The sequence below is a fragment of the Ambystoma mexicanum genome, chromosome 2p (genome assembly GCF_040938575.1).
Source record: "Ambystoma mexicanum isolate Mex_15411 chromosome 2p, UKY_AmexF1_1, whole genome shotgun sequence".
NCBI lineage: Eukaryota > Metazoa > Chordata > Amphibia > Caudata > Ambystomatidae > Ambystoma > Ambystoma mexicanum.
In genome coordinates this window covers 649,966,756-649,980,049 of record NC_090923.1, presented here as the reverse complement: position 1 = coordinate 649,980,049, position 13,294 = coordinate 649,966,756, and the positions used below count along the sequence as shown (strand labels likewise).

Below are 13,294 nucleotides of genomic sequence, written 5' to 3'. Positions count from 1 at the left end.
AATCCAAATTGTTTCCGCTCATTGACGGTACTACTATACCAGTCGACCTGAAAGGACTTAGATGTGCCCCAATTAGTTTTAAATATTTGGGAGTGGCGGTGTCCCGTACACAGCGGACATTATATAAAGATAATCACAAGACCTTAAAGCTCTTGCAGTTAAATTAGAGTTGCGGGCTAGATTCCCGATTTCCCTATATGGTAGATTATCCATACTAAAAATGGTGGTGGTGACCAAACTTCTATATTATTTTACCTCTATACCGATTTGGCCAGTGAGAGGGTTCTTTGTAAAGCTTCGATCTATGGTAGTGCAATTTGTCTGGGGGGGGTACCCCCTGTATGAGCTAGAAGGGGCTGGCTGACCCCTATGAGCAAGGGGGCCTAGCGGCTCCGGATTTATATTGAATTATATTATTTAAGCAATATGCCCTGAGTGGCGGGGGCATTACCGACTCATGTAATGCCCTGGGGCCCATAGTTATAGTTAACGAAGGCCCGGGGCATTACCAGATGGGCATATTGCTATTAGTACCCCGGCCCGCAAAAACTGCATGACCGGGGCACTAAAACGTCGGCGTTTCAGGAGAAGAAAAAAAAGATGACAAAGAAAATGGCTGCCGCTATGGAAAGGGAAAACAGAGTCTGTTTTCCCTTTCCATGGCGGCCATCGGGGGCGGACGTCCTGGAAACAGAAGTATTTCCAGAGCGTCAGCTCCCGAAAAAAAAAGGTAAGTGCGGTTGGGAGGGCAGAAGGAACGGGCAGGAAAACAAAAAAAAAACATATCTGGGTCCCCGGCGGGGGACGATAGAAGCCTCTGGCCGTGTGGAGGCTCGGAGCGGGGATGGCCCCGCTCCGAGTCTCCACACGGCAGGAGGCTGCCATCGTTCCCTACGGGGGACAAGGGATAGAAGGTAAGTGGGGTGGGGAGGGAAGAGAGGTGGGAGGAGGGAAAAAAAAACAAAGCCTTACCGAGGTCCCCGGCGGGGGGCGAAGGCAGCCTCTCAGCCGTGGGGAGGCTCGGAGCAGGGATTGCCCAGCTTCGAGCATCCTCATTGGCTGAGGGGTTGCCACCCCCCCCCCCTGCCGGGGACAAAGGCCATGGAATCCCAACAGAGGGATTCCCGGCCTGGTATTGACTCGGCGAGGGCCAATCAGAATGGCTCTTTCATTCTGATTGGGCCCTCGCCGGGTACTAATGAATTATATTATCTGGTCGCCCAAGCGCAATAGACAGGACACTGGGATGTACCTGACCCCGGTCCAGTACATCAGGCATTGTAACGATATTGTGCAGCTCCAACAGACCTCAGAACAGTCATAACTCCCTATAATAACAAGATCAGGCTTTGGAACTGTCCGGGTCTCCCTCACATGTATGACTCTGATATACAGGCATCCTGGGACCCGAGCAAATCAATGGTGCTGGGTGATCTATTTCCAGGGGGAGATTTGTGACGCAAGAGACATTTTCAGAGAAATTGGGGACGAACCCTGTTAAATTATTACAATACTTCAGAATAAGGGCTGCAGTGCGCCAGAGATGGCCGTCGTTCCCCCAGAAACCAAAATCATGTGAGTGTATTGATGTGATAGCGCTGAGTGACACACCGAAGGGGCAAGTATCGAGGCTATACAAGACTGTGCAGGCTGCTCAGACGCTATGAAACACTGCAAAGTTTAAGTGGGAAATAGATCTGAATATGATTATTGATGAGACTAAATGGCGTAGATACTGCCTTCTAACAAAGGATGTCGCCCTCAATGCACAAATATGTGTTATTCAATTTAAGGTTTTAAACCGATTACGTTATACAACTGCTAGGGTGTCACAATGTTTTCCAAGTGCAGTAGATAAATGCATGAAATGTGGATGGGAGGTAGCTGACTCGATTCACATGTTCTGGAATTTTCCTAACGTATCAGAATTTTGGCAGGAGGTTGCCGGAGTGGGATACCTCCTACGCTCCTTCCTCTTAAATATGTATTGGGTGATATTGGGAAAGTTTCCATTAAAATGCATAGATTGTTTAATATATGCTGCATGGTTGCGAAAAAAAATATTTTCCTGAAATGGAAATCGAAGTGGCACCATCATGTGAAGAATGGCTCAGAAATCTAACTTATGTAAATGAAAAGGAGGAGTGTTATATTATGACGGTAATTGCGGCGAGTAGACCAAAGAATATGAGACCCATTCCATGTTCAATCTGGGAAAGCGTAAAGAAATAACCTCTGTGCAGAATGTTGATGTGCAATGTAAACCAATGCATTAATTACTATCATCTATGATGAAGGTGGTGTGCGCCCGTGTCCAATCTGTCTACCTGTTTGCTTAAATAAAGTTTTTTTAAAAATGTAAAAAAGTCATTGTCAAGGTGTTTTGGGCCATCTCTCCCTGACCCCAACTTCCAGATTTGCACCATGGCCTTAATAATAATAACAACAATGATATTAGTATAAATAATGCTTCATTTCATATTCTACAAGTATCTAAGTGCAGTGACACCATTATTACCATCACGTGGTGCTAAATATATTGAACTCTGCAGTATGTGGGGCCAGGTCGGACCAATCAGCGTATTGGATCCATGCTTCATGGCATTGTCTAGTTGCCCAGGTGAACGTGTTGTGCTTGATCTAGCCATCCTTCTTGGTTGGTCTCTGATCTTTGCTGATGCAACAATTCCTCTCCTTTGGTTGGAAATGGTTAGTAGATGTACAGGTTTACTTCCCTGGGAATACCAGGCTCTAATTGGTTTCGCATCTCTGTTGCCAATCCTTTTTTTGGTAAAGCGAGTTGAACAGAGTATCAGGGACTATCTGGTTCATCTCCCTTTTGACAGTCTTGATCTGTCAGCATGTGGGTATTCGTCACCTCTCCAATATTTGATTTTGTGCAACTGCTGTTGGATGCATGGACTCCAGCTGGCAGGATCCTGTGGAACCCAACATACATTCAGCTGATAGTTTTACACTGAATAATTTTAAAAAAAATTAAGTTGCTACGACATTCCTATCAAAAGATATTCGGGAAAATCTGATCCCATATTTAAACATTTAAAGATGCATTTTTTTTCTTATTTAAATAAATATTAAAAAGTATTTCCTTTTTCTGGCCTGGCATCAGGCCGTATGGTGTCAGGCCTTTGAGGCTCGGAGCTGGGACTTTTATGATCCCTAAGGGGTTTAGATGTCATGGCAAAAGTTGAAATTCAGTTGTTCAGAGCCTATTGTTGACACAGTCTTGTGCGCCTTGAGTGATTACAGCAACTTGCTGTCATAAAGCGTGACTAGAATTCTACAATGGAAGATCTGTTTGGTAATCATTTCTTCTTACAAGGGGAAGTGTACTGCGAGCTCACTTCTCAGAATATATTCCTGTATTTTTAGTGAATGCTTAGGTATGCCCAGTGACAAATTCAGTTTCTTAATGTGCATTTGTTTTACTCGCAAGACCTGTTTTTGGGAACAAAGAGAACATTTGGTCCTTTAGTGAATACAGGCAGTGTCATAAAATGTATAGCCCAGTATCAAAGCCGGGGGGTTTCATGTTCTTGGGAACACATCTCCCCAGCGTTGTTGCTGGGGTCAGACAAATGCAATTTTGCTTTCTAGCCCAAAGTTGCTGGCTTCATTCATAAATGTAGTATTTGAAGTAACTGTCTCTTTCACATTCCCATGTTTATGTTGTTCTTTAATGAGGGGCACTATACAAATGTGTAATCACTCTCGTATGGATGAAATCTACACTTTAATTCTCTGTAAGTTTTATTTTGTAAAGCTGACTGTCAGTGCTGTAAACAACAAAGTAGGAATAATGAAGGCCTCAATTCGATTTTCATATTTCTTTAAGATGCGTTGGGTTTTCACCCCAGATTACCTGTTTTATCATTTATTACAGATTACTGGATACTTCCAGGTAACTGAAAAGAAGCATTTTAGGCCTTGTCATTTGCTTTGAACGATTACACTTTTTTTTATAGCTGGGCTGCTGATATCACAACATTTCCTTGCACATATTTCTTTATAATGCTTTGCACAGAAAGCCGTTCATATATTTATTTTTAAATGTGAAGTTATCATATGCACCCTTTGCTTTTGTATAGATTTCCCTACAGCATCACTAGTAAATAAGAGAGCAATTTGCCAAATACTTTTCGATGTCTCTGGCAACTAGACTAAATAAAAGAAGTATAGTCATTAATAAGTACAAATAAAGGATTCCCACGACCCAGACCTACATAAGGCCTAGCCACGCACGTGTTGGTATGGTTTTCTTCTGGATAAACTACAGTTGTGACCAGTAGCAGCGTTCGGCAACTATCAAGACAGCTTTGTCAAACAATCACTACACCCTGTAATACTTCACAACAAGTTTTTTTCTGCCTGTGCCTCAGTTATATTTCATTCAGATTTACATTTTTATTATGAAGATTTTTCTGGATAATATGCATAAAATGCTATGAGATCCATAACAATGTACAGTATTGAAAGTAAAATAGACATCCTAAAAAATGTCCACCCAGTACAAACAATGTTGACTTTTTTCAAGGTAGGATTATATTTTGTATGGAAAAATATTTCAAATCAGGTTTATTTTCCAGTAGTTAATATATGACATACATTTAGCATTGCACAATAATGTCATCAATGTTAAAGGATAGAGGAAGTAAGTGTAGGCAATGGCACAGGCTTGTCTGTATTGGTACAGAGTTTGTCCTAGCAACATGAAGAATGTATTATCACCCAAAGAACTTTGCATTAAGTTATTATATTCACAGTAACCCAGCTATTTCATAATATCAAAGATGACATTGCAGAGTGCCACGTATTGGTATCATATAATAGTGTCAAATAACACCTGTGGTAACCTATTCTCATTAAAGAGAGTTTGAAATGTATTATTCTTATAAAAATGAATAGCAAAACTGTTTTCAAATAATGAGGTTTTAACTGTGTAAATGTTGTTTTGGTTTTTGCAGGACTTCAGCAAGTCTTATCCACATGACCTGTCACGCAGTCCTCAAAGCCAGAGCGATACTGGCTACTCTTCGGATGGCATTTCGAGCTCACAAAGTGAGATTACTGGCCTGGTCCAACAAGATGAAGATCAATTAAGTGGAGCAGGGCTTTTGGAACGTAGCCCACTTAGTCCTTCAGAACTTACAAAACTAGAAAGTTCTGTACGTCCACTATTGGAATCTAAGGGAATTTCCAGAGAACAATCAGGAAAAATGTTCCATGAGTTAAGGGAAGAACAGAGGCAAAAACAACGCCCTCTGTCACTTTCTATCTCACCTGAAGCCTTTGATTCAGATGAATCTCTGGAAGACATCATGGAAGAGGATGAAGATTCTATTGAATGGGAAAAACAAAAAGACCAAAGGGAAACTATTGAGTCATCTGATGATGTAGGCAGCAAGATGCGCCATGACTTTGTGGAAGATAGCAGTGAAGGAGGTTTTTCTCCACTACCAACCAAGCCAAGCAAAGGCGAGTTTACTGCTGAGGAATTTATGAGGCAACAGATTTTAGAAATGAGTGCAGAAGAAGATAACTTTGATGATGATGAAGAAGAGTATGACCATGTTAAATATGCACGCACTAAAAGCAACCACATATCGGACTCTGAAAAAAACAAAGACATATCTTCATCCAACAGGCGGATTCCTCATACCTCTAGCAATATGTATGTGGAAGATGGAGAAGGAATGGAAGGCATGGAAGATGAGGATATGACTGCTTCACAGGGGGGACTCCGGCGTTTTAAAACTATTGAGTTGAATAGCACTAATAGTTACAACAGAGATATGGAACTGAGCCATCAGACAGACCTAGGTCTAGAACGAGAGCCAGAATTAGAGATGGAGAGCTTGACAGGTTCTCCAGAGGAAAGATCGAGGGGTGAATATTCTTCAACATTACCTGCAACAACACCTAGTTATACATCTGGTACTTCTCCAACTTCTATTTCATCACTTGAAGAAGACAGTGATAGCAGCCCTAGTCGAAGACAGAGGTTAGAAGATGTTAAGCAACAGCGAAAAGCACGCCACCGGTCCCATGGCCCTTTATTGCCAACGATTGAGGACTCCTCTGAGGAAGAAGAGCTCCGTGAAGAGGAAGAACTTTTAAGGGAACAGGAGAAGATGAGAGAGGTTGAACAGCAACGCATTCGAAGTACTGCACGTAAAACAAAACGGGACAAGGAAGAGCTTAGGGCTCAGAGAAGACGAGAAAGGTCTAAAACTCCACCCAGTAACCTTTCGCCAATTGAGGATGCGTCACCTACAGAAGAGCTCAGACAAGCAGCAGAGATGGAAGAACTACACAGGTCCTCTTGCTCTGAATACTCTCCCTCCATAGATTCTGAGGCAGAAGGATTTGATATTATAGCTTCTAAGCTGTATAAATCGGGCAGTGAATATAACTTGCCGACCTTTATGTCTCTGTATTCTCCAACAGAAAAAAACGCTGGTAGCTTAAGTTACGCCAACAAGCCATTAAAAAGTGCAGAAGAGGTGTATGAAGAAATGATGCGGAAAGCAGAAATGTTTCAGAAGCATCATGTTCAGCAATCTCAGCAACAAATACCCTACAGTAACACTTATCAACAGATAGGATATCGTTTGGAAGAAAACCAGAATCAATTTGAATATCAGTACATAGATGAGTACAGCTATGAAAGTGGCCAAATGGCATCAAAACAAAATGACTTCCAAAATGAACTAACCAAATCAGGAACTGTATATGAAGAAATCCTACAAACCTCACAGAATATTTCTAGGATGCACCAGTCCTCATCGCTTGACTTGTCTATGCAAATGGAGGATAAACCCAACAGCGAAAAAACATTTCAGGAAAAACAGTTTCTCAATGCAGATAGTGCATATACGGACATGCTGAAACAAAATAGTGGGCCTCTTACTCCTGGAACAAGCCCTACACAGTTGTCTGCGCCTGTGTCTTTTTCCACCTCTGAAATAAGTTCTGGAAGAAATATCCCTGATGTTCGAGTCACACAGCATTATTCAAATGTGGGCCATCAACAGCCTAAGCTACAGAGCTCACCTTCAGCACCCGGTTTAGGGTCAAAGGTCACGGCCTCTTGTCAGTACAGCAAAGGCTCAAGCACTGCAACAACCGGTACTTCAATGAATCAAACTTTCATAACTAATGTAACATGTGCACCTGTATTGCACAGTAGCCCTCCTTCAGTTAGTGGTTCAGATGTGATCCCTGCAGCTACTAGCAGAGGTTATGTTCCATCAAAAGCATCACCAGATTATTATAGCTCAAATGAAGATTTACATAGAACAAAGAGTACATCAGCCATCAGTACATCAATACAAGAAAAGTCTCAGAACATAAGTGACAGCAAAACAAATGCATCTTTAACATCCAAAGTAATTTCTTTCTTTAAAAGCCCAAGTCCACCACTTTCTCCTACTTCCCCAACTCAAAGTCCCACTCGTTCCTTTCCAAGAACAGGTAGGCCATCCAGCCCAGTATCTGGAGATAAACCAACAGCAGAGTTTTCCACTCAGACACAAAGTGCAGTGAGAACATGTACTACCCCTGCTGCCTCTTCCACTTTAGCATCATCTCCCATGATAGCTCAAGGGACACAAACACCTCAGCGTTCCAGCAGTGCCCCGCGCCTTTCAAGGCACCATTCTTCACAAGAAGGTCCATTTATGGTAATTACGCTAGCATCTGATGCATCAAGTCAAACTAAGCCTGTAAGTGTCGGCTCATCCACTTCGCCAGCTACCACTCCAACGAGACTGAGCCGCCAGCCCACAGTACAGGGTCACCAGGAACAGTTACCTTCAAGTTATTCCAGGTCAGTCATTGATAGAGCACCTACCTCCTCGTCAGTCATTCATTCAAATGCTGTCAAAGGTCATAGCACATGTCCTGCAGACATCAGTGCAAATGAATATAGCTGGGGAGCATTACCACCAGAAAACATTTCTTTGTGCAGAATATCTTCAGTGCCTGGAACATCAAGGGTAGAACCTGGTCCCAAGCTACAAGGAGGCAGTGCTGTAGACCTTCGGACTGCGATAAAGTCAGCACCAATTATCATAACAGACCAAGGAATGGATCTTACTTCCTTAGCTACAGAGTCCAGAAGATATTCACTCACCTCAGAACAGTCTCCAACTAGACAATCTACAGCTGTGCAGCCCATGATAATAAACCTAAATGCCCAGGAACAGCCTCATGCTGTTATAAGTACAGCTACCACAGTCAGCATAACTGTTGCATCATCCATGCTTGTGTCGCAACCAAAGCAACCTGTAGTGTATGGTGATCCCTTTCAGAATAGGGTAGACTTTGGGCAAGGTGCTGGAAGTGCTGTGTGTTTGACCCAAGTAAGGCAGATGGAGCAAGCAGGTCAGTCTGGGTTCATAAGAGGAACTGTGAACAATGGTGAAACACCTATTGTAGAAGAAAAGGCAGAAGGTGTTTCTGGCCCTCAGCACACCATGTTCACTAGATACAACTTGCCAAACCAAATGACAGCTTTAGTTCAGAAAGAGGTGTTGGCTGTTCAAACCAGTCATGCGCAAAATGTTATTAGTATCAGTACCATGCCTAGACAGATGCAGCAAGATCCAAGTGTGGCACCCTCTGAGATTTATAGAGGGTACCCAATGGAAATAAAATCACAAACTTCCTCTGTGAACATTTCTGGCAAACGGTCCCATGACATTATGGTACAACTGGATGATGTTGCAAAAGGTACTGTTACTAAGTTAATTAAAGAAGAGCCATCTGCCAATGCATTAGACCTTACAGGTATCAAACCTGAAAGTCAGGTGGCATGCTGTGATGTAGTCTACAAATTTCCTTTTGGCAGTAGTTGCACGGGTACTTTTACTCCTCCACCACCCAAGATCCCCGAAATAAACACAGTGGATCCAAGTCAAGTTAGGAGGGCAGGTGTCCAGTACTATGGAAGCAAAGGGCAAGAGATTTCAGAGACTTACCCCTATAAGGAACCATCTACTGCAGCAGCTCAGACTGTGTATGATGAGCATAAGTATTTTCCAAATACTGTTAATGGAAGGATGCAACCATCAATGTCGGACCCTAACCTGTCTGAGATTGGAATTAATTATTTCCCCACCAAGAATGAACAACCATTTAATGGTGCTGGTGGAGATTCCGCCATAGACTTGACAACAATGAATCATTCGTACAGCACTAGTTTTGCTGATTACCTTGGCCAGGGACTGCAGTATGGCTCTTTTACTGATCTCCGGCAACCCACAGATTTGTTGAGCCATTCACTTCCAATTAGACGGTATAACTCACTGTCCAATATTTACTCTGACTACAGGTATTCATCGAGAGGGGAGTTATCTAATTTCCAGGAGTCAAACCTGGCACAGTATAGTGCAACTACAGCTCGTGAAATAAGCAGGATGTGTGCAGCCCTTAACTCTATGGACCAGTATGGTGGAAGGCACACAAACAATCCTGATCTTTTGCAATATGGCTCAAATTCCATAAATGCCGGAGCAGTAAGAAGTGGTATTATATCTGCCCAACAAAGCATGAAATCAAACATGATATACAACCCTAACTTTTCAGGAATCCGCCAGGGCTTTGGAAACCTACCCCAATACAATGTGACAGGTCCTCGTCTGGGGGCTGCAATGCAGATGTACCCTTCAACAGCTACAGTAAGAGCAGCAGATGGCATGATTTACTCCACCATAAACACTCCTATAGCTTCTACACTGCCCATCACAACACAGCCTGCTTCAGTTTTGCGACCAATGCTACGGGGGGTATACCGACCTTACTGTACAGGAAATCTGACAGCTGTACCGTTGGCAAGTTTAACCAGGGTACCTTTGGTTGCTCCAAGGATTCCTCTTCCAACCCAAGGTCTTTATCGATACCCAACTCCTAGCAGATTTCCATCTGTTTCTACAACTTCAGTGATGGAAGCTCCCATGTATTTAGGAAAACCTCCCAATACCTTTTCTGCCGGTACAGTCTCAACTAGTGAATGTTCAAACACAGCTGTACCTTCTGCACCTGTAACAACCATCCCTAAACAAGAACAGACAAGTAGTGGAATATGGGAGGACTCTTTGCCTGGAGCACATGGAGGGCATAGTGTACCTAAAGATGTAAGCCAGCCATCGCCACAGGCAGTCCAAAAGCAACAACTGGAATCACAAACATCTGCTAGCACAATCAGGAATAGTGCAGAAAAAGAGGAAAAGGAGAAGGAGGAGGATCGACAAAGAAAGCAGCAGGAACACATACTACAAATTGAGAGAGAGCGAGTTGAACTGGAAAAACTGAGACAAATGCGACTACATGAGGAGCTGGAAAGGGAACGTTTAGAATTACAGCGCCACCGTGAAAAGGAACAGATGTTGGTACAAAGAGAAATACAGGAGTTACAGACAATAAAGCACCAGGTTCTGCAACAACAACAGGAAGAACGTCAGACACAGTTTGCCCTACAAAGGGAACAGTTAGCGCAACAGCGCTTGCAACTGGAACAGATTCAACACTTGCAACAACAGTTGCAACAACAGTTAGAGGATCAGAAAAGACAGAAAACAACTTTGCCTCCGGCTTGTGATCCATCAGTAAAAGTTCCTCCACAGACTGTGTCTGAAATGGCAATAGAAATGCAAAAAACTCTTGCCCAGAATGCCCCATACTGGTCACCTATGGCACAACCATTTATGGCTATGGCCGCTCAAGGACAGGATATACAAACACAGCATCGCTGCTCTGCACCACAGCGACCACTAACTAACTCTGCATCAGACATGTCCCTCCAAACTGAAGAAAATTGGGATAGCAACAGAGACATCAAGAAAAGAAACTCAATGCCTCGTCTCAGAGATGCATATGATATGGGTGATTCTCATGAGCCTTATATTGTCAAGAAAATAACTGACAGCAGTGTGCAGACTGATGATGAAGATGGCGAAGAAAGATATTACATGTCTCGCAGGCGTCGAACAAGGCGTAGCACTGATTGCAGCGTCCAGACTGATGACGAGGACAATGGTGAATGGGAACAGCCTACACGACGACGCAGGTCTAGATTTTCCCGTCATTCAGACTCTGGCTCAGAAAGTAAACATGACTCAGCAAAAGGAACTTCTAGTATAGCTATCCAGACTACAAGTGATTGCTCTGTACAGACAGAGCCAGACCAGCTACAGAGAGTCTCTCCATCCATACACATAACCAATCCAGATCCTAGGGTGGAGATTGTAAAATATATATCGGCTCCAGAGAAAACCCGACGAGGAGAAAGTCTTGCCTGTCAGACTGAACCAGATTCTCAGTCTCAAGGAATTGCTGTCCCTCCGCTCAGTGTCCCCACAAGTATAACACCTTATTCTTCTAACATACAAATAGTAACATCAGGTCCTTTAGATCCCAATATATCTAGACAACAGGGGGTTACCAAGTTTGAGAAGAAGAAGCCTGATCCTTTGGAAATTGGTTATCAGTCACATTTACCCACAGATTCTCTGTCTCAGTTAGTGGCCCGTCAACCACCAAAGTCCCCACAAGTACTGTACTCCCCTGTCTCTCCACTGTCACCTCATCGACTGCTGGAATCTACATTTGCTTCTAGCGAAAGACTTAACAAAGCCCATGTAACGCCTCAGAAACATTTCACAACTGACACTACCCAACGCCAGCAAACCCTACCTCGCCCCATAAAAACCATGCAAAGATCACTGTCAGATCCCAAGCCAATCAGCCCCACATCAGATGAATCTGGGAAGGATCGATTTTCGATGTATCAACAGCAGTTACTACAAAACCAGGTAAGTTAGTGTGTCTATTTAGTCATTATATCTGGATAAGAACTCTTTAATAATGATCTCTTTCACAGAGACAGCAATGACAATGCAAAATAAACGTGTACAATCACAACCATAGAATAAGGCCTTTCAATGTTTGAAGAAATTTCACTTTTTTGAGAGACATTAATGTGTACAGGCAGCAGCTTTAAAGTTCATAGGCATATTATTTTCTGAAAATGATCTCTTATCAGAAAACAACAGGTTAAACAAAGTAAAAGGGAAAATATAAATACCCATACATTTGGTTTTATCGAAGATATCGTCCTAGATATATTACAAGTGTATATATATTCAACAAATTACAGAACATTCAGCCTCATTATGAGTTTGGCGGTTTGGCCAAAATCACTGGTAGTGCAGTGGTAACATAGTTACCACTGCATTACTGCTGCATTACCACACTGCTGAACTATAGGTATGGATGTAAGGTGGAGGAAAAACCTCAAGCAAACTGCTGGAGGTAATTCCACCACACTACTGCCAAAAATAGCAATTTTGGCAGATTTACTGCCAACTGTAATTTCACTGAAATCCCCATTAAGTCCTAAGGACTCCATAAATGGGGACTAGCATTGCCATACCACCACTTGTAATCCGGCTGTAGTTCCACCGGACCAGATTGCAGTGACAGTAAATCTGTTTGGTGGTATCAGGGCGTCTTTGCTGCAGAGATACCACCAAACCTGTAATGAGGCCCATTGTTTCTCAAGCTGTGTTGTAAAACAGTGATGAATCTGTGCACAATATGAATAATACAATAATATTCAAAGACAAGAGCATATGATGTAAACCATGACATAAATTGGCAATGTAATTTTGAATGTCAAACATTTTTTTTTGATCGACACTGCCATTTCAAAATATCCAGGCTGTCAAGGTTTATGAATTATCACTACTTTAAATATATGATCGAGGAAAAGGACAATGTCAATATAGCTACTTAAGTTTTGGCTTCAAGGACCAGTTCATTTAAGCCAAGCCTTCTTCAGGATGCCAAACATGTTCATGTAAACTCTTGCAGACTATGGGGTTTATTAGGAGTACCTCGGTCCGTAATGCTGATAAACATGCTGGTAATTCTGGCACCAGCATTTTTTCCGGACCAGGAAAACAAAGGTTTGCCAGTGGGGGCAGTGAACTACTGGCAGGTTTGACCTGCTGGAAATTCAGGCCCCTAATGAGCAAATAAATACCGGAATCACCGGTGCCGGTAATTCCGGCAATCCCATCCCATGGAGTCCTATGAGACTCCATGGAATGAGAATTTACCGGTGTCTTTGCCGACCGTAATATCCTGCCAATACCGGGATATCGGGCAGTGGAAATGGTAATGCAGTTTTGCAAGTATCCTGTCAGACTTACCAGTGGAATACTGGCAAAACTGTGATGAGGGCCCAGGTGTTGAATTATTCCTTAGAAAA

The 13,294-nt window shown here is 42.8% G+C and overlaps 1 protein-coding gene across 1 annotated transcript in view; it reads left to right on the top strand.

Annotated features, from left to right (window-relative positions):
• The window catches only part of BSN (bassoon presynaptic cytomatrix protein), a 1,737,600-nt gene that overhangs the window by 1,122,821 nt on the left and 601,485 nt on the right, over nucleotides 1-13,294 (top strand). Inside the window, exon 5 of the mRNA XM_069644195.1 lies at nucleotides 4,986-11,834. Coding sequence (XP_069500296.1) covers nucleotides 4,986-11,834 — 6,849 coding nt within the window. The remainder of the gene's footprint in view (nucleotides 1-4,985; nucleotides 11,835-13,294) is intronic.